The sequence below is a fragment of the Phragmites australis genome, chromosome 2, assembly GCF_958298935.1.
Source record: "Phragmites australis chromosome 2, lpPhrAust1.1, whole genome shotgun sequence".
In the NCBI taxonomy this organism is placed as follows: domain Eukaryota; kingdom Viridiplantae; phylum Streptophyta; class Magnoliopsida; order Poales; family Poaceae; genus Phragmites; species Phragmites australis.
In genome coordinates this window covers 51,298,842-51,320,349 of record NC_084922.1, presented here as the reverse complement: position 1 = coordinate 51,320,349, position 21,508 = coordinate 51,298,842, and the positions used below count along the sequence as shown (strand labels likewise).

Here is a 21,508-nt window from a genome sequence, read left to right as displayed (position 1 = left end):
TGCCCCTCCATCACAGAAGGAGACTAGGAAGGACAACCACCAAGGTCTGGTCCTTTTTCTCTTCTTTTATGGAGAAGATGGGTAACAAACATATTATACTTCCACCGCTTTTCAATACCGGTTATTTTTAACTATTTTATTTATTTTTAAATATTTATCACTTTATATTTTTTAAGACGTAGTTTTAATTTTATCATTATAAAATAGTATCTCTTACCACCAATTTACGGTGGGTTCTAGAATGTTTGAGTTAGTTCTTAAGTGTATTTTTGTTATTTCTTATTTAAATTTAGTACTATCTTAGTATGCTTGTTTGGTCAAAAATGACAAATATTGAAAAACGGAGAAAATACTTGAACAGGGCAATCCTAAATTGAGAAATCTCTATAACAGAGCGCAGCGCACGACACAGTGGTTGCCGGCCCAAATCCTATGCGCCCCGATGAGCTTCCTCGAGCCTAAGCCACGAGGAGCTAAGGAAGGGATCGTGCGACACTTCACCGACCTAATCTCTCCAAGACCCCACTCCTCCCGGTCGGATTTCGCACGCCCGTGACGTCTTCCTATGCGCTTGCGTCTTTCCTTTCGCTGTTCATCGTTGACCCGCGGGGCTGCCGCTTCTCCGGTCCAACCAAGACGTGGTGAGCTTCCCCACCCCTGTGGAGTCTAGTGCGCGTGCGTTTTCCCTTGCTGTCTGTCGCCGACACGGCTTTCCGCGGCAACCAAGTCGCCGCCGCCTTTGTGAGTCACCGCTGGCCACCTTCCTACTGGTCTTGTTGGCCATGAGTCACGCTGTCGTGTCTGTGTGCCCGTGCTGGTCCCGTTGATGCCCTCGGCCGGGCTAATGGCTAGCGCTCACCATAGAGTCTATGTTACGGTTGCATACAAAATTTACTTAACCTTTGTGGATTTTTTTCTTGCTATTGGTTCAATGCATAATCCTTGAAGTCGAGCTGTTTATATGTGATCTATATGAATTAAGTCTTGCGAGTACCTTCGTACTCATATTGTTTTTTCAGGTTCTATCGGTGAGAAAGATACGGTGTTTGACTACTTCACGTCTGTCGATGTTGGTGACGGGTATGAGTAGTACATCCTACTCTAAATGGCGTGCTTTGGGGTGGAGCCTATGAGCGTACAACTTCACCTAGCTTTGTTGTTATTAGTTTTACTTTCCGCTACGTAGTATCTCCATAAAGTATTGTAAATGATGTTTGCCTAAAAGCTTGTAAGATAATTTTAATTACTCGTTTTTTCTTAAGCTTTATTGATATGACTTATATTGGAAAGACACGTGTTTCAATATTGGACATAAAACACATGCCGAGACTATCGAGATAATATTCTGGTTAATTATGGAATTTATAATTATGAATAATAATCCTCCTAATAATTAATTAGAATACTATTTAGACGAATCCTCACATTAGTCCCGCCTGAACTGCTGCACACAGCAGTCGAGCTGGCCTGGACAGCACCAGCCACCTGACTCTACCGTAGCCTGCTCACATTTGCATGTGAACAAACACTTATATCCAATACGCTTCTGAGCCGCTTGCCACGCACACCTGCTAAAATAGTCGGCAACTCCTGTAGCTTTTCCACATGTAACTGAACACGAAATAATATTTGCCAGTTTGACTCGTAACTTTGATATTACGCTGTGTATAGTTTGTGCTTCCGATGCAACACACAGACGCTAGCTAGTTAAACTAAAATCTGCAAGAGATATGAAGCAGTTAGACTAAAATCTCCGAGACTTTAATTAGCTATCCTATTCCTATATATGGCTCATCTTCCCGTGAGCATTCATTCATCAGGGGAACAAAACATAACATAATTAGTCGAAACTCTCACGTTCCTCCCGTAATTCCTTTTCTTTTTTTGGGCACACCAAACTCACTGCCCAATCAATTGGCAAGATAATACACGTATCAAATCAAATTAATCAGGATGAATTAATGCTACGCACTGTGAGCTGCCAGTGCCAGGAACTGCAAAGTGCAACTTATGCAGAAAATGTACGAGATGTTCAAAGAGGAGGCCGAGAAGGACAAGAGTCTCTCCAGGATTAAAAAAAAAAAACGCTGGGATCACGACGCCTACGTCGAGGTGACCCCGTAATCAACTGCCTGTCCATCGCCTTGGCCGCCGTGGTGCTTGCCCTGTTTGGATAGGCCACAATCCCCAAGAGGATGATTGATGCCAGGCATCATGCTCTCATCTGATTCAGATCTTCTGGGTCTCTACAATACAAAGTTGAAACCTACACAAGTTGCCTTGGTTCGCATCTTTTTTATTGGCAAGCATGTCCTTAATGCTACCACCATATCAATCGGACTCCCGTGCAGCAGATCAAAGCTTACAAATGCACCCCGTCCTTCAGTTTTAAGCACAACTAAACAACGACAAGAAAATGTGCTTCTCTGAAACATAGCAAAACCAGAACAGTGATAAAAGAAAACCTCAAGTGACTTATCGAGTACAGAAATAGATGCAACATATTAGGTTATGTTTATACAATTCATAGCAACAAATAACATTCACCAGTAGCATTAAAACTCTGCAAGATACTACTGCATCGAATAAAACCATCCTACATGTCATGTGGACCTGCTACTCTCAGGGGTCCGAGTATCAGGATCAAACTGTGTAACAGTTCTTAGGGCCTTTGTCCGCCTTTTTTGCATCGTCCTACAACAAAAATAATCAATTGAGAAACGGTACACCTTACCCCGGACATTGAGAAGAAAGGCGGACTTAAGCACTACTCACATGAACAATGAATCCAATGGAGTCCTTGTAATCCAGAAACTCCTTCCACTGCTTCCCAATGCTTATCTGATAAAAAAAAAGAGGGAATATGTTCAGCAAGTTTGGCCTAACTAATTCGGAGCTACACAGAATCGATGTTAATAATGTTGAGGATGCAAACAATTCACAAACAAAAAACACTTTACTAGTGGTCAGGGTTTACAAAAACGGTTCTCAACGATTCCTGGACCTTGGCCGGGAGCATGGAAGTGGCCAATTACTGGAATATAATCCCAAAATAATGTTCCCTTCATTTCTCTTTCAGACTTTCAACAATTTTCAATTTCCAACAACATCCAATAACAACTAGAGTTCAAATTAACAAAAAAAAAACATATTAAATAGCATACTCCCACTGGTGTTTTTTCCGCTCCCCAAACCCATCGGATTTCCAGTTGCCAGCAGTAACTGGAAAGTGACAGCAGCGATTTCAGACCCTGGCACTGATGGAAATTGTACCACTAAGTACTAACACACTTGCAATTTGGAAGGAAAAGGAATTACTAATGTCTAAATGCCATAAAATAAGCATATATTAGGGTGCAGTTCAGATTGCGTTCGTCTAGAGACTGAATTAGTTTGGACATTGACCCGCTATATAGGTGACTGCCCTTGTCATCTATTAGCAAGCAATAAAGAACAATCGACCATCCTATACCTATTCTCTACTCTCATATCCCTACTAAAGCCACAGCTCCAAAGCCACGTGGAAGGAAGCCGGCCAAGGAGAGGTCAGCAACCTCAAAGTTATCCTCTCTGTTCTCATCACCAGGACATGACACTTGGAGATTAATAACAACCCTTCATTATATAAATCTTTAAAATATGCCATGCCCTCTAGAATATCATATATAAACTGACAACCTTCCCTTAGTAGAAAATTACATTTGGCACGAGCACATGTTGTAAGGGGTTCCACGGTGCAAGGTTACAGCGATAAGATACATATTAATATGTGAATATTCAGACATAATCATTTGTATTCATCATGATATTGTAAATTATCAGAAAAGCATGATGGTTACAAGGAAAGAAACAAGTTGTTGTACAAGTTTTTTAGATAGGGAAGTCACTACAGCACTCATACCTGAGCAGCTTCATTAGCAGCATCTTTGGTCCAGATAGCTATTCTTTCCTGCTTCCCTCGCACACTGACAACTGCTCCACAAATTTCATCACCATAATCGAATTGTTCACCAATCATTGCCAACAGCTAAACGAAAAACATAGGGGGGGAAATAAGGTGGGGGCTATAAGAAGGATAAATGTGCAAAACAAATTTATCTTCTCCAATGCAAAAATGCTTACAGTGTGGAGCCACATTGTGTCAGATTTTCCTCTGCCACAGCTGATGGTCCATTTACCGCCATTAGCACAAATAGGGTCCTCCCATTTTGGCTCAATCTTGTTCTTGAAGCAATGGAAGTCAGCTCCAGTAACCAACTTGCTAGGGTGATGAATATTATTGTAAAGGCTGAAAAAACACAGAATTCGTTACTTTACTCTTGTGGAATATATAAATAAATAAAGTTGGAAGAGGATATAAAGGAATGAAGCAAGCATCAGACAGAAGATCAGCAGATTCCTCAACCCATCACTCCATCAGGAAAATAGACCAGGAGCACTTATCAAGAAAAGGGGGGGGGGGAGGGGTGTCAAGTTAAAACACAATTTTTGACATCTGCTACTCAACCACAAGAGTCGATGCCCTACCAAGCTCAGCTCAGTGGATCAAATCAAACCTCTGAAGTCTGAAGAGATATACGTTGAAGTTTTGCATGAGGCTCAGATTAATAATAAAACTAGAGCCATGAAGTGGTCTCACTTTCACTTAATATCAGCTTTAGACTTTATACGGCTTGCATTTGCATACCAACAATCAACCCTGGTGAACAAAGACAAACAGCTAGAACTGGGGAACAGGCTGTTAAGAATGGGGTACCATACCATGCTACCCAACAAACAGCTCATGCACGTCAATGAAAGTTAAAAACTACATAATCAATCAACAACTGCATCTAATATGACAAGAGAGAAGGATAATATCTCCAATATAGTAGGAAAAACATGTAAAAGTAAAGAGTAATGTCATAGAGATACAAATAGCAAGAAATTGTAAAGGGACGACAGGCAATATCCTAACAGAAGAGCCCTTTTGTGCTTGTTGAATCATCTCTAAATGCCTAATTTCCTAGAGCAACTACTAACACTTTCAACAAGGACTCATGACTTACAAAAAAAGACAGCATTTATCTCCTCAAAAAAATCTATGTAAATAATCAACCAGTACAGATGAAATATTATTCTTGAAAACGGTTCAAACATATGTCTCGCAAGGCACCGAAAGCTATAAAGTTAATACACCATTTATCTCATCAAGGAATTAATCAATTCATCTCCTCATAAGTAAATAATCAACTCAAGAAGAACAGTTAGGCAGTAACCAGAAAATTTTCCCGATTATAGAAACTAATGCTGGCGGTTTAAACAAACTAAGCAGCGGCGAATCCAATTGGACACGAGCAGGGACATAGGTCCTCACCCAAAATCTAACATGCAATGGTAGTTTACAAATCCTCACCATTGATGCCCCCACTGAGGTCAACTAAAATGCACATACTAAGCAAAAAATTTAGGCTAAACTCTCCTACTGTAATAGTGTGCCCCTACTCATATTTCATCCTGGGTCCATCCCTGAAACTAACTAAGTAACCATAAGCAGAAAGTAATTTAAAAAATATGAAATCAATTATTTGGACCACCATCTTCAGTTGATTTGACACTTGATCAAGATTGATGCAAACGAAACCAAAGATGCCTTGCATTTTACTTGCAACGATAGCTATCAATAAGTCACCCACCCACGTGAAACCTAGTTATAAACTCATTCTAGCTGCGCGCGGCTAATATAATATACCAAGACAATTGCCAAGATCGTAACCCCCAATGTCTTAATATCCATTCAATACAAACAGAAAGTAGCACATATAAGTTTAGACACCCGAGATCCACGAACCTTTACACTAAACATGGCTCCTATTATATAGCAGGACTATGGCGAAAAGCGTAACAAGCGATCCAATCGGATCGGCAATCGGGCGGGTAATAAAGGGAGGGAGGGAGGGGAAGGCAAAGGAACGAACCCCCAAAAGTCCTCTACGGTGGAGAAGGTGTGGATGGGTCGAATGGAGCTCCCCCAGGCGGCCTGCTTGGCCTTGGCCTGGGGGTTGTCGAACCAGAAGGTCCAGGCGTGGTCAAGCGCGTGGGAGGAGGAGGAGTCAGCGATCTCGCCCTCCTCCCTGTCGTGGTCCTCCGGCGCGCGGCCCCGCGAGCCCGCGGACGGCGGCCTCGTCTCGGTGTCCTCGGCCATGGCGGATGCGGCGAGGTTTTGGGGGTTAAAGCCGGGTCTCTGCTCTGCTCCGGAAAGAGGAGAGGAAGGAAACGGGCTGGGCTCGAAGACTGGGCTTTATAGCTGCTGGGCTACTACAGGTTGGTCTAATTGAGAATTTTTTATATTTTTTCAAATATTTCAAGATTATATGTCCGTTTGAAAAATAATTAGCCCTATCTTATCGTCGCGCGTTCAACGAGCAAGAATAAAGTCTCGCCATTGAACGGATAAGACTTTATGGGTCTCGGCTGTTGTCGGAGGGTGAACTTCTCAAGCGGGGATCCGGAGGGACCCCTTTGAGATTCGGCTGGGGAGATGATTCTGAACCCGCTTCGTAGGTGAAAATAGGAGTAAATGAGATGCATGTGGAGTAGAATGATCGGATGCAGGAAGAAGTAAATACTCAGGGGATTTTTAGACAGGTTCGGACCGCACTGAGCGTAACACCCTACTCCTGTGTGTATGCTATAAATGCTCTGAGAATGTCTCTCTGAGGATCAACTGTGTTACAAGAATATTTGTCTAAGTCTAAAGCTTCGTGCTTCTTTCGTCGTCGTCGTCCGGAGTTCATCGGATGTGCCCTGACCGATCTCCGTCCGATGTGTTCTTCAGGCTCTGTCACTCTGTCTTCGTCCTCTTTTCTCCGAGGAGCCCGCCCCTCTTTTATACCCGACGGGGCGGGTGGCGTGCCCAGCAAATATTGGCGTAAGTTTCAAGGTGCTATAAATGGAAAGCAACCATCATGGGCTGCTTCTTGAGGTGACAGGAAGGGTTGAAAATGCGCCTCCGTCTGGTCTTCATCGTCATCATTCCGCTTTTCAGCGGGGGCAGCGGGGAGGGCCCGCCGGACAGCCACCGAGCAGCCCCGCGTGCCCGCCCGGTCAGAGCGAGTCTGACACAGCAAGGTGGCAGGCATCGCGCCTCGAGCCCTGCGACGTTATCCCGAGGCGCGCCGGATGACGCGCGATAGGACCCGCGCATTAAATGTCCTCACGCCTCCTTACCAGACCGTGGCAGGGACTGACAGCAAGCATAGGGGGAGTGGTTGGAAGTGACAGGCCGCACACCCTCTTAAATGCAGCATCGGGCCTCTCACCAGTTGATACCTCACCGCTAAGCCCCTATGAGGACCATAGGCGAAGGACTTCTCAGACCCTTGGGGAACTATGAGTGCTCGGGGACTACTGTTCACAGCCCCGAGCACTCTCTCCCGGATATACCCTCTCTTGGTCCTCAGGGAACTCGGGTGCTCGAGGATCACTGTTCACGGCCCCGAGCACTCTCTCTCCGAAACTTGACTGCTCGGGTCCTCGGGGAACTTGGGTGCTCGGGGGCCACTGTTCACAGCTCCAAGCACTCTATTCCGGAACTGACTTCTCTTGTCATCGGGGAACTCGGGTGCTCGGGGACCACTGTTCATGACCCCGAGTACCCTCTCCCGGAACTCGGCCTTCTCGGGTCATCGGGGGACTCGGGTACTCGAGGACCATTGTTCATGACCCTGAGCACCCTCTCCCGGAACTTGGTCTTCTCGGACCTCGGGGAGATAATCCCTAAGGGAGGGTGCCACGTGACACTCTGCTGTCCTGGCCTCGGGACTCGGGGACCCCTGGTTGCCATGTCACCGACAGCTGTCAGCGAATTTAATAACCAAATAGAGGAAGGTCTCGTCCGTTCAGCGGGCAAAAACTTGATCTCACCTGTTGAATAGGTGAGACTTTCTTGGATGCGACTCCACGCAAGCCTACCCAAAAGGTCTCGTCCATTTAGCGGATGAGATCTTTTAGTATTTAAACTGGCGTTGTCGGTCCTGCCGACGTTAGTATATCATCTCATTCTCATTCAGCCGAGAGAAGAGGAGAAGGGGGGGGGGGAGATTTGTGCGATGAAGGCTTATTGAAAAAAAAAGAGGTAATTTTTCCCTTTTTTTTAACAAACACAGTAGTATAGTAACTATTGCTAGGTTTTAACATAGGTTAGATGTTAGATTTAGGTTTTATTTTACAAATATGGTAGGATAGTCACTAAAAGTAGGTTAAAATGTAGATCTAGTTTTAGAATTAGAGTTAGGTATAGTTCAGCAATTAGATTATGTTTATACGTATGTTTTAGTAATTAGATGTAATATTTAGACATATATTAGATATTAGATATAGAATTTAGACATAGTGTAGTCATAATTGATATGATAGATATAGAATTTAGATGTGTTTGATGTAGTGAATCAGGAATATGTTATTCCAGTATAGATTACATGTTAAGTTACGTTTGTAATGAATTTTGCATTGTAGATGTAGTTTAACATGATTCTTTCTATTATATCGCAATAATGTCATAGTTTTTGTCGATGTTTGTCAGGTATATCGGATATGTGGCAGTTTAAGATTTTTTACGAGGACAATGAAATCTTATATAGTAAAGAAGGGGTAGTACTGTCCGTATTTAAGTCAATGGACAAGGGTATATCTAGACCAATGCCTAAAAGTGTCGAACACTTGTATGTTTGGTTGATGCTGGGTTTCAAAATAGACCTCGAGGTTCAAGAGGTAACCATTAGCATTATGGGCAACCGTTTCAGAGTAGGATGTTGTGCACAAAGGTTGGCCTCCTATATTGCTTGTGCAATAGAAGAATAAGAAGGCAGCTGAGAAGATGCATGGTAGAGGGCAGATAGAGGAGGAGGGTGATGAGAAAGAGTATGATAAAGATGTTGATCCGGATGGTGCTTATTCATTGGATTATCTGACTGAACCGACCGGTGAGGCAGACGAGGGGGAATGAATCCCTTCTCTAATTGAACAGATGAAGTAGGATGATTTTCAGGCTGATGAAATTCCTGAGTATGACATCTCTCTGATGAGCATGATGCTCCGGTTCCCACGGACTGGAATAATCCAAACTTCAATAACCTTATGGTGAATAAGAGGAATCAGGTGCCCTCGGAGTATATGCAGAATGAGGTGACCTAAGGTGCAAGGTATCCTACCAGTCAGACCATGAAGGATGATGTGGCTCAATGGGCGACCTCGCTTCAACGACAGTTTTATGTTGTCAAGTCAAGTAAGAAGGAATATAATGTAAAGTGCGCGAATAAGGGTTGCCCGTGGCCGGTGCACGTCTTCAAGGGGAAGTAGGTTGACTATTGGGAAGTGTCGTTTGTGGTCGACCATGGCGAATGCGGTGAGGTTTTGGGGTTTAAGCCATCTCCAGCAGATACTCTAAAAATTCGGTCCCTATAACACATTATAGCATCTCCTAATACTATTATAACATCTTCTATTTTTTTCATTTCCAACAGCTACTCTATTTTCTACCTTTCATTACTTTCCTCCTCTCTTCGGATCCACATACACTCTTTGTGAACAGTGTTGCAGCCTCCACCTTCTGTCCGCTTCACTGTAGCGGTAGAAACCGCCTTCGCTGGAGCCGCTTACGGGGGCGACATCGAGCAGCATAGTGATTTGGGGAGCGACGGCATAGCATTTTGAGGACACTGCTAGAGTTAGCCTTAGGTCGGGTCTCTGCTCTGCTCTGTAAAGAGGAGAGTGTCACACTCGTTGTCACCGGTTTTGATCACCAGGGCGCGAGGTCCATCTCTCAGCAGATAGAGGAAGAAGAACTTACGAAAGGGGAAACAGAGGTAGGTAATTTTTACTTTTTCATTTCTTACTTGTCTGATGTATTACAAGACCGGTTATATACTCCAGCTTACTCACTCTGTACCGTTTCTGCTTGTTTGAGCTTATTGTTCTCCGTTAGGTCGCTGCCAACGAGCTGGCACATAGAGAGAGAAGAGGAAGGAAACATGTGAGTTGGGCGGTTGGGCCAAATTGGGACCGAGTCGGTGGGTCGATTATGCCTTCCTTTGAGTTTTTATATATATTTTTAACATTAATATTTAAATAAATAGATCACTAATGAAAATATTTACATAAATAGTACCCTACCGCCCTCTGAAAGGGCGTTTTTAGACCCTTACCGCCTCCTCAAAGGGTGGTAAACAATCCGCATATCGTTCCATGGTAGTTTGGGTGCTAACTACCCTATGATGAGGCTGGTAGTCTTACCGCCTCCTCAGAGGGCGATTACTGCTTAGATGAACAGTACCCCGCGTCGAGTACTTCTCACCTCTCAGTTTTCATGTCCCATATTCTCTGTACAAAATAGTAATATTCTGTTGCTCCAAAAATTTTAGAATTTTTGTACGTGTTTCATATTCCGTGTGCAACCCGTTTTAATTGGATTTACCCAAAAAAACTATGTAGAATTTAAATAAATTTCTCTAAAAAGACTATTTTTATAAATTCAAACAATTATTAGGCCCTCAAATACATTCCAAAAATTTGGAAAAATTCACTAATATTCTTCTTATATGATGGACTAATTTCTAAAATTATTTGCAGCCCTAGGTTATATAGTGAAAAAAATGAGTTCCTTTGTAATACTATATTTATATGTATTTTTATCATTTCATGTGATACTCTTGTTAATTCAATTTGAATTCAAACATATACACACCTTGATTGTGCCAAAAGTACTGTTTATAGCTCTATTTTTCCTTACTATCTTCTCTATACGAAACAATGATCTTATGTTGCTCTAAAATTCTAAAACTCCTTGTTGAACTTTTGCATAATGAAATGACCACATCAAGCAACAACTTTCACAAGGAATCTCTACAGATATCTAGGTGTAATTAGTAGAGAACATCCATTTTAACCCGACCTATTTTCATTCCCTAATGCATGTTACGTTTAGTAGCGACAAACTATTAGGTTAGTCTTTAGACGTACCGTACATGCCAAAGTTTGTTGTCGTCATCTCTTTATGGTTAGGGTCCATTCGCATAGCGACAATAAACCCTATATCCCATGCAATGTTGTCACGTCCCAAATTCCATAATCACATAATTAAGCATAATTATACTTCTTAAGTATTATGTTTAATTTTGTGTAATTCATTTTGTGATACTAATGCAATTCGTTTGAAATCATTTGGATGAGAGAAAGAAATTCGGTAGAGAAAATGATTGATTTCGCAGCAAAAATAAACCCTTTTCACTTACCTGTGGGCCCCACATGTGGACCCACTCCTCACCCACCCTCTCTCTCATGTGGGCAGCAGCCCACCTGCTCTCTCTCTCCCCTCACTCTCTCTCCCGTGCTCCCTCTCACCGTGCAGCACAGGGAGCTCCCTCCCTCTCTCACCCTCTCACTTCCTCTCTCCTTTCTCCCTCAAATCCGCACTTTAGGAGCCGAATCAAGGTATGCATGTGGTACCATTGCGATCACAAGCTCACAAGCATTCCATTCCTCCAATTTGTTTGCTCATTTCCGAAGGATTTGAGCCGGATTTGGTGTCTTTTGGTGTTAGGGTTGAAATGTGAAGAACACCGGATTTCTTCGTCTCCCGAGCTTTTCCCTCCGTTTCCTCCTTCAATCGACAGTCTACAACCTTGGTAAAGGAATTTGGGTGAGTTCCCTAAACTCCCATGGCAAGAATCCGCCTTTTGGATGGTTGGATTTCGCATTTTGAGCTAGGATTGTGAAGTTCATGAGTTCTTGATGAATTAGAAGCAATAGCCGAGTTTTTGTAGATTTCGGCATATGCATGTTGTCCTATGCGGTAGAGGGAGTCAATGTGATGCTCTAGGTCCAAGTCCACACTCCAACTGTTGCCGGAATCGTCGCCGGTGAGCTCCCCAAGTGCCCCCGGCGACTCCCAGCGGTCTGACCGCCACCCCAGGCCGGTCAGATCGCCAGGGGCCAAAACTCTCTTTACTGGGGCGGTCTGACCGCGTTTCCGGCGGTCTAACCGTGAGTCTTGGCGGTCTGACCGCCAGTGACCCTCGGTCTGACCGCTGTACACCCAGACAACACATTTGCTGCTTGCTGAAACTTGTAAAATTCATAATAAATTCTCTGTAGCTCCAAAAAATTATGAAACAAATTTTGTTGGTTTCATAATAACCTACTCTACCTATTAAAAATATCTCCAGCCATGAAATAATGAATTAAATTTCTGAGATTAATTAATTGGGTTAAAGCTTCATTAATTCACCGTTAATTCATCATAAGTCCAAAATTGATGAATCCAATTTTGCTAGTTTCCTTATGACTTGTTCTATCTAGAAAAAATATTTTCATCCATTATATGCATATTGTGGCATGTATTTGCACTACATTCATACTCATTGCATTGCACACGTTGATCCATTTTAGAGAACGTCGATCCATCGATCCCGGAGGCCGAGGTCGATCCCGACGCGCCGCACCTTTATGAACCAGTGCATCAAGGCAAGCATATATCATATTGAACCCTGTCGGTTGTATTGAATGGAGTCTAAATATTGATAAATTATGCTTATGTATAGGTTTGCATGTATAGGAAGTCAATGTTGGGTAGATCCTATGTTGAATTGCATTGTCTCTACCTTGATGTATTGTTGATCCATATCCTTGTAGCCTGGGTTTAATCATATTAAGGTCTAACTTAAAAGTAATACGAGGTGCTTAGCAATGCATAGGTCCTCGGTAGAAGTCGAGCGGTGGAACGTCCCATCGTTCGCGAGCTGTAGGTTAATTACCTTCACAATGATTACAATGTTGGGTCGATGATGTTGGTTGATCGAGTGGTGAGTATGAGACGAGATGTGGGCGGTGTTAGGGGTGTCATCTGCCCTCAAGGAAAGTCCGGGGGTAGTTCGGGAAGGGAACCCGGACACCGTAGGCCGCTTGCATCATTTAAGGCTGATCGTCGGGGTAGTTGGCTTTAGCACTTACCTTACTCACCACATGCCGATCTAATGGTAAGGCGAGCCGAATACCTTCGCAGCTGTGGCTTTGTGGGGCCTGAACAACGACTGTGTTAGCGGGCGGGCTTGTAAGCGGTACTAGTTTGCTCCGAGAGTAGTTCTGGTACCGCCACGCCGAGCGTTGCATGTCGCACACGGTTGGGGCTGGTTGGGAAAGGTTGACACGGGTACCCCCTTGTGTGCACTTTAGCGGGTGGCACAAGCCGTATGGTCCCTGAGTCGTGTGGGTCCAGGAGTATCCCCCTGCAGGGTGTATAAATATTTCGAAATGCCGCGCTCTCGGTCATGAGCATGCTATTGTTTCAGTTGGACCCGGTCGTAGAGTTCTCGTGGTTGATTCGGTTGTATGGTTCGGAGATGTGGTTGTGGTTCGAATATGTGGGAGGTGGTCGAGATGGTACTTGTTATACATTGATACTAATGTGGTTTCAGTTTCATATGATCAGTTGGTAGTTGCAGAGTAGTTTCATATATGTTGGTTAAGTTAGTTGCTCACACATATGTCTAGGTTGCTCACCACGTATGTTTTACTTAACCTTGTGGTCTACTCTTGCTAACAGCTCAATGCATAATCCTTGGAGTCGGGATATTATATACCCATATTGTGTAAGACTTGCGAGTACCTTTGTACTTAGGGTGCTGCCCTTAAGTTGATGCAGGTTTACAGGTCGGCGAGGAAGATGCGGTGTTTGGCTACTTTGTGCCTGCCGATCAGGGTGGCGGGCAGGAGTAGCACATTCTACTCCGAACTCGGTGTTCTTGATATGGAGCCTAAGGGCATGTGGTTCCATATCTTTTTGTTGTATAATTTATTTTCTTCCGCTGCGTAGATTTTTTTGTTGGTTAGGAGTTGAGGGGTTTTGTCTCCTCCTAGCTCGCTTTTGTTGTAAACTGTTGAAATCAGTTGCATGCTTAATTTTTGTAATATAAATGTTTATTACTTGCTCTTTATTAAGCTGTGTTGTGATGCCCTATGTTGGAGGCATGTGTTCCGATCATTGGGCACAAAACACTTGCCGGGACTGCCGGAATGGTATTCGGGTTAATCGTCGAGGTTGGATTATGAATAATAATCCGCCTGATGATTAATTTGAATACTGTTTGGATGGGTCCTCACAAATGTTTATCGGTGTATGTAACCTCCGTGTCAGATTATATGATAATTGTGCTTTACAACTATTATTGTTCGCAAAATTAGTATTTGCGCAATAAACATTTTCGGCTATACGATAATTGAAGCACTTTGTTATGCTGTTTGGATAACTATTTGCACAATAAACATTTTCGGTTGTTAAACATCCGCGCGTCTCATTGCCTCAGCCTCCGTATAGCCGTAGTTGATATTTTTGAAAGAGTGTGACTTCTTCTATAGGATGTACACTGAGTTTTGACTATGTCTCATTAAATACATGATATTTCTCAAATTATTAATAAAAAACAAGGGGTGTATATGTATAAATTCAAATTGAATTAAAAGAAAAATATCACATGAAATGATGAAAATGCATATAAATAGAGCATTATAAGAAAACTCACTTTTTGATCATATAATCTAGTGTTGCAAATAATTTTAGAAATTAGTCCATCACATAACAAGAATATTAATGAATTTTTCAAATTTTTGTAAATTTATTTGAGGCCCTAACAATTATCCAAAATTATAGAAGTAGTCTTTTTTATAATTTTAATTTAAATTTTACACAAGTTTTTTAATGAATCCAATTAAAATAGGTTGCATATGGATTATATAACACGCACAAAATTATAGGATTTTTAGCGCTACAGAAAACTACTATTTTATACAGAGAATATAAGATGAAAAAAAATGTGAACAATATTTTTAGAGCTACAGCAAACTACTATTTTAAATATTAGTATTAGAAAATATAAAAATAGAAACCCTTCTTTCCTTCCCTCCCGTGTTGTCTCGTACGCCGGTCCGGCGAGACGCTCCCTCCCTCCTCCTCCTCCTCCTCCTCCCTACAATAAATACTGATAAATAGCCTCTCAAAAAAAAAAAGGGAGAGAGAAAGATAGCCTGCCGCATCACTCACCGCCACCGACATCGCCTCGTAACCCCAAGCCCACGCCGGAGAGCCACCCACGCGACGCGGCTCCACCGGAGGAGGTACCATGTCGTCCTCTTCGTCTTCGTCGCCGTCCCGCCTGGATCTGGACGGCAATCCCGTCGCGCCTCTCACCATCTGCATGATCGGCGCTGGCGGCTTCATCGGCTCCCACCTCTGCGAGAAGCTCATGGCCGAGACGCACCACGTCGTCCTCGCCGTCGACGTCTACTGCGACAAGATCCGCCACCTCGTCGACCCCGCGCCGCCGCACCTCGCCGGACGCATCTCATTCCACCGCCTCAACATCAAGAATGACTCCAGGCTCGAGGGGCTCATCAAGATGGCGGATCTGGTTCGCTCGCACTCTCCCCCATTCTTCCCTCTTCTTCTTCTGGCCGCCGATTTTCAGTTAGCTTCCGTTGTTTACATCCTTTTCCGGGTGCATATTTCGAATCTGTGAAGATTTTGTCGGGTTCGTTTCGCTGTCAATTATGCATTTGTCATTTCAAAAGGAAAAAAAATCGCACTCCCTCTGGAAATTTTGGCAACTTATTGACGACGAATTTTACTTTGCTTTCCTGTACGGCTGGGGTTCGGATCTGCGAAGACGATAAACTTGGCGGCGATCTGCACGCCGGCGGACTACAACACGCGGCCTCTCGACACCATCTACAGCAACTTCATCGACGCCCTCCCAGTGGTCCAATACCAACTCTCTCTCCCCCTCTCTCTTGTTTTCCACTAGTTTGCTTTTCCTTTTTTCGCGCCTTGATTTAGACATTTCCTATCACCGAATGTCTCACGCCTTTCGTGTTGCGCAGGTGAAGTACTGCTCGGAGAACAACAAGCGCCTGATCCACTTCTCCACGTGCGAGGTCTACGGCAAGACCATCGGCAGCTTCCTCCCCAAAGACCACCCTCTCCGCAAGGTGACTGATTATATCTTCTCCATCATGTATCAAGTGTCTGTCTGCGCATGCCATTGTTGTGGATAATGTGATACCTCAAGTTGAATTACTTCCTTTTTGGTTGGTGGAGATTGGGCGGAACTTATCTGGTGCAGGTTGCTAAATTGAGATGTTTAACTATAATTATTCTGTACCTGTAGTACGGTCCTTGTATTAAGGTTGGGCTAGAAAAAAGGTTGTTGGTTGGCGCTGGGGCATGCTCTTGTCATGCTGAATTCTTGTGAAGATTATAGAATGTGTTGACTTTTGAGCAATATTAGGGTTTGACTGCATATCTCAGTGTGGGTCTTTCTTACGTTGCTCTTCCCTTGATGTTTGTAGATTGTCCTGCAACGTTTTACGGTTCCTTTTGCCTTTGGGAAATTAGTATTGTTCAAGGCTTCAAGCTATGACTGTCACTGCACATTGCTTTGCAAGTTGGTGTAGTGATTAAGAAAGCATACCATGATAAGGACCTATCCTTTTCCAATTGCATTTTCTATGCGATAAGTTAGTCAATGATGCTTCAGCATGTAAGGATTGTCAACTACCAGCATCCCTCAAGAGTCAGTGTTTACTTAAATGGCAATTTTGTTTTGGTTCTGATAACTTTCCTAATAAAGTTTGGTCTTATTTGCGGTTATCAGGATATTAGTGTGTTATTTTTATCTTCAGTTCTGTCATTGTTTGGTACTGCGCTCAGGTTAACTCTAGGAAGATGCTTTAGTTGGTGCTACTGTGTTCATTTGTTTGCCATGTGCTTGTTAATTAGTGTTGTAATACATCGACAATGTTGGATAAAAGGATGGACTGTGAAGTTTCCATCTTTGTGTGGTGAGTTAAGTGCATTAGAACAACCTAACATTAAAAAAATGGCAACATACCAGTTATAATTGTAGGCGTGTCAGAATTCTATGTTCTGTATGTGTATTCCCTTTGGTCATATTCGTCCATTTCTGATGTCTGTGTGCCCTCTATCTTTTAAACAGGAACCTGAATTTTACGTTCTGAAAGAAGATGAGTCACCCTGCATTTTTGGTCCAATTGTGAAACAGCGATGGTCCTATGCATGCGCAAAGCAACTTATTGAGAGGCTTATTTTTGGTTAGTACAGTAGCTTGTATCATTTTTGTCACTGGGGAGCTGATGCTCTTAACTTCTTCTCATTCTAACCATTGCCATTTTGAGTTTCCACCAGCTGAAGGTGCAGAAAATGGCCTTGAGTTCACAATTGTTAGACCTTTCAATTGGATTGGACCAAGAATGGACTTTATTCCTGGTGTCGATGGTCCTAGTGAGGGTGTACCTCGGGTTTTGGCTTGCTTCAGTAACGTATGTGCACTTGTCCCTTGCTGAGGATGATTACCTTAATTTTGCATCATGTTCATTCTTCTCAGAAGATGTATGCTACCAATGGTATTGCAGAATCTGCTCCGCCGAGAGCCCTTGAAGCTTGTTGATGGAGGCCAGTCTCAGAGAACATTTGTTTACATTAAGGATGCCATCGAAGCTGTTCATTTGATGATTGTATGTTACTGCTTTTTATATTTGGGTACTTGTTCGTACATTAGCATTTACTGATTCAGTGAGACTGAACTCCTGTTTTTCTGTTATCAATCATCACAGGAAAACCCTGCTCGAGCCAATGGTCACATCTTCAATGTTGGGAATCCAAACAATGAAGTTACTGTTAGGGAATTGGCCCAAATGATGACAGAGGTATGTCATTGATGGGGGCAAGTATAATCTGTATTACTTGTTTGTGTTCTAAGCCATCCATTGGCCTCTTGTACAGGTCTATGCAAATGTCTCAGGAGAGCCACCATTGGCTGAACCCATGATTGACGTGAGCTCGAATCAGTTCTATGGTGAAGGATACGATGATAGTGATAAGAGAATCCCTGACATGACTATAATCAACAGACAGCTAGGTATTACTTTGTTCAATGATGTGCTCTGGCTATGTCGTTTTTTCAAAGTACAGGCTAATGTTCAAATGCTGATTAACTGTAGGTTGGAACCCAAAGACCCCTCTTAAGGATTTGCTGGAGACAACGTTGACATATCAGCACAAGACATACAAAGAAGCTATCAAAAGGCAAATGTCACAGGCTTCAGCGTTGAGTTAGATAACATGTTCCATATTCAAAGGTGGTGACGACGCTGGTTCAGAGTGCAGTCACAGCTGTTATAATCTTTTGGAAGTCGAGTAATACATATACGCTACTAATCATTTTGAGGCTCTAGTTACTCCCTAGATCTCGATCTTGTTAGATTCCATTCTGTGAAACCCTGCAAGGGATTATCCATATCTGTGGCAGAGTTGATGTATTCCATTGTACTTTGGTTGCTCCTCCTGTGTCATTCTTCGGAATTGTCTCATTGGTGAGAGCTGTTGTTCAGTGTAGATGATTGCGCAATGAAATTACATATTGGAAGTTATATTGATTGTGAGCTCAATCTGGGTGAGTTTGGTTTGTAAATTTAATTCCTCTGCTTAGTTTATTCATAGTAGGGTACCGGTATGACTGATGTGGAAGCTGTAAGCTCTGGTGGTTTCACTGGGAGACATTGCCAAATTTAAAGATTTTGGTAAGTTGATATCCTTTTGTCAGGATTTTATGTACACCTGCCAATTTGATCTGAGCTGGGTGAGGCTTATCATTTTTCATGACAGAAGTTTCTGAGAGCGAGAGGGTGTTAATTTCGCAGGCAAGTTTCCTGATCAGAATGGAAAAGTTTATCGTTTTCATCTATATATACTTGTTGAAAAGCATCAGCCAGATAGGTCCTGGATGGCGTACTTATTGTCATCGGTAGCAGTTGGAACAAAGAAGATGAATCAACCTCTCCACACCGGGACCTAGATGATCTAACAGCAACTCTACTAAAAGGGGAAAACGCATCTCCAATCCGACGATGAATGCCTAGCGATCAGAACCAAAAGCAATCTAGAGTTAGCAAGTTTGGCAAGAACAAGAAGAAGAAGAATCTCTACTAAAAGTGTTTTCATCGGTACAGGTTTTGGCACATCAGTTTGTTCCTCTTTGGCCCCAGAAGACAGAGCACAACACAAGGATGAACAAATCAATGGTAGGGAAGAAGAAGAAAAAACCACGAGGCAAAATCAAAATGGAAACGATAAGGTTAAGGGGAAAAGAAATGGTATCATTTGACGTATCATGATGATTTCTTTCACTAATCATTTTAGCTAAGATTACTTTTGGTTTTGTTAACAACTTCTGGGAAAATATATAAGACGATAAAATTGAAAAAAAAACAAAGTAGAGAAATAGAAAAGGAAAAAAAAAGAGAAAAAGAAAAGGAGAAGATTAAAGGAGGTGGCTTGCTTGTAAGTTGCAACCTTAATCGATAACAGGATGAAAATGTTTATCTACCTTAGCTAATTTATATCTTCTCTTGTGTTGAGCACGGATGTGTATTATATTCTTCGACCAATGCATGCCAAAATTGTAAAAGTTATTAACTGTAAAACATAAGGGTTTAGGAACATTTGCAAAGATATATATGCAACTGGGATGTTTAAATTTGGAGAGGAACCTGCTAGTTTACAGAGGCAGAAGAAGAAAGGTCTGCAAAACGACCTAAAGCGAAGAAATTTTAACCAAGAAAAAGAAATGCTTAAAAGGGAAGAACAAGTCACGGTTGTCGTCGGTAGGGAGAAAGGGATGGAGCGCAATGCACGCTGAGATGGTCTGCTCTCTGCTGTGGTGGGAGTACGTGTGGATTCCCGTGCAATTGCATGCGGGGTAGATTTTTGACACCGATCGATCGATCCACTGATGCGTACGTGACGTCCCTTTCCAACATTCTTCTCCTGCATCATCATATCCGATCGACCTACACACATATATATATATATATATATATATATACATGCTGCAGTCAAGCTGATCGATCGAGAAGAGAGGTGCCCAGTTTTTATTTTGTTTGATGATCGATGTCGTCTTCAAAGTAAGGGCGGTAGGAATAGTAGTATTCGGTCACGAAATACATGCATGCAGATGCAGCTAGCTTCCACCAGTTTGGTGACCGACCTACTGACCACTGCTCTGTTCATTTCTACAATCTAAATGCATGCATGCTAACATCACGTTCAGATGCATCCGGGGCCTCTCGCGCCTCCCCGCGACAATAAGTACGCCATCTTCTTTGTTCATCCAGACGTCTGTCAACATTGGTCTCGTAGAGAAGTTGCACTTACGGATTCCTTCGATCCCCCGATATTCGTGAGTCAATAGCTCAGGCATTGGAATTATGTGTTTTTTCTGTATAGGCACCGGAGATGTTTGAGTTTTGATGTCATAACCAATGGATGTTGAATTGCTAATAGGAAACTGATTGCAGATTGTATTGGCAGGACGAGGTATTGACGTTAAATTACGACCAGAACATAACATCTGATAGTACTCACGTTTCTTTTTCAAGTAGGCATCTTTCTTTTCACTGCTCATCTACGAGTATCGCTCATGATCACTTCCCCTTGATCAGTGATGATCCCGAGGGGTTGAATTATCGTGTATTTGTGAGGTAGGTGATACCTTTAGTCCTTCATTTAAAAAAAAACAATACTATTAACATGTATGAAGCATGAGCTTTTGCAAGATTTATAGCGTACGTGTGTTCCTTGTTCGTGAATATTTGGTGTCGACAAATTGACATTTTCCTGTGAGGATCTAATCGCAATATCAAATGTGATGGGAAGCAAACTTCTTGACAAACGACCTGTTTATAAATGATGTCATTTGAGTAATGCAAGTAGAGCAGCATTGATTAAATATGGCATTAATTAAGAAGAAAGACAAAACCAATATTGATAATTGATGCCTTTACCTTTTTTACCAACGCTAGGTAGTGTTGTGAAATCTGTCATATCGGTGCATACATTGGTAATATCTCCGAGAGATTTTTCATAGTCTACTCATCGAAAACAATAAATATTGAAATTTAATTATTAAGTAGTAGAAATACTAATCATATCTGAAGTATGTGGTTTTTGGAAGTAAAATAAATAATTGTATAAGGTACCTAGTAATTGACAAGGGGAATTGGTTTCTTCAATATTGTTCACGACATCTTCTTGGTCTTGATTCAGAATAGGAACATGTTGCCTCTCGATGCTATCATTTCGACGAAGCCAATCGGTACTTTCTTCAGGTGACTTTTTTTCCTTGTTGCATCCGATGACTCCCTCTAATAGCGATGACTTTGCCATACAATTAGGAGAGCAGAACTGCTCGAGGACGTTCGGGGTGCCTACATACATAGTGGACCAAAATTGATACCCTGATATAGAACCTGTAAAGTCTAACCTTGCATACAACGATGAGTTGTGTGATACCTATATGTAAAGTATCTACTTGTTGTTCGACATTGGCAAGGACAGCTACAGTCTTCTTTCAATGCCAGGCTTCACGACGCTTTTTTAGTAACATTTCTTTCTGCTCGGTAG

At 42.5% G+C, this 21,508-nt stretch overlaps 2 protein-coding genes across 2 annotated transcripts; one reads left to right on the top strand and one right to left on the bottom strand.

Annotated features, from left to right (window-relative positions):
- Positions 1 to 2,451: 2,451 nt before the first annotated feature.
- On the bottom strand, positions 2,452 to 6,255 carry LOC133909683 (eukaryotic translation initiation factor 4E-1). The gene is made up of 5 exons (XM_062352219.1): positions 5,958 to 6,255; positions 4,123 to 4,288; positions 3,902 to 4,027; positions 2,776 to 2,841; positions 2,452 to 2,694 (listed from the first exon to the last, which is right to left on the bottom strand). Exons 1-5 carry the CDS (start codon positions 6,182 to 6,184, stop codon positions 2,644 to 2,646), a joined length of 636 nt encoding a protein of 211 aa, XP_062208203.1. The 5' UTR covers positions 6,185 to 6,255; the 3' UTR covers positions 2,452 to 2,643.
- An 8,692-nt stretch (positions 6,256 to 14,947) lies between these two features.
- Positions 14,948 to 18,523, top strand: LOC133909682 (UDP-D-apiose/UDP-D-xylose synthase). Its single transcript, XM_062352218.1, has 9 exons — positions 14,948 to 15,440; positions 15,696 to 15,788; positions 15,910 to 16,017; positions 17,025 to 17,139; positions 17,234 to 17,367; positions 17,461 to 17,562; positions 17,662 to 17,754; positions 17,831 to 17,966; positions 18,049 to 18,523. Exons 1-9 carry the CDS (start codon positions 15,153 to 15,155, stop codon positions 18,162 to 18,164), a joined length of 1,185 nt encoding a protein of 394 aa, XP_062208202.1. The 5' UTR covers positions 14,948 to 15,152; the 3' UTR covers positions 18,165 to 18,523.
- Positions 18,524 to 21,508: the final 2,985 nt, after the last annotated feature.

Excerpts from the sequence above, each read along its gene's own strand:
- LOC133909683 (XM_062352219.1), bottom strand. The coding sequence starts at position 6,184 with ATGGCCGAGGACACCGAGACGAGGCCGCCGTCCGCGGGCTCGCGGGGC. Across the intron at positions 4,289-5,957 it reads ACCGTAGAGGACTTTTGGGG|CCTTTACAATAATATTCATC; the intron begins GTTCGTTCCTTT and ends GTGTTTTTTCAG. Across the intron at positions 2,842-3,901 it reads CTGCTAATGAAGCTGCTCAG|ATAAGCATTGGGAAGCAGTG; the intron begins GTATGAGTGCTG and ends TTTTTTTATCAG.
- LOC133909682 (XM_062352218.1), top strand. The coding sequence starts at position 15,153 with ATGTCGTCCTCTTCGTCTTCGTCGCCGTCCCGCCTGGATCTGGACGGC. Across the intron at positions 15,441-15,695 it reads TCATCAAGATGGCGGATCTG|ACGATAAACTTGGCGGCGAT; the intron begins GTTCGCTCGCAC and ends GGATCTGCGAAG. Across the intron at positions 16,018-17,024 it reads AAGACCACCCTCTCCGCAAG|GAACCTGAATTTTACGTTCT; the intron begins GTGACTGATTAT and ends TCTTTTAAACAG.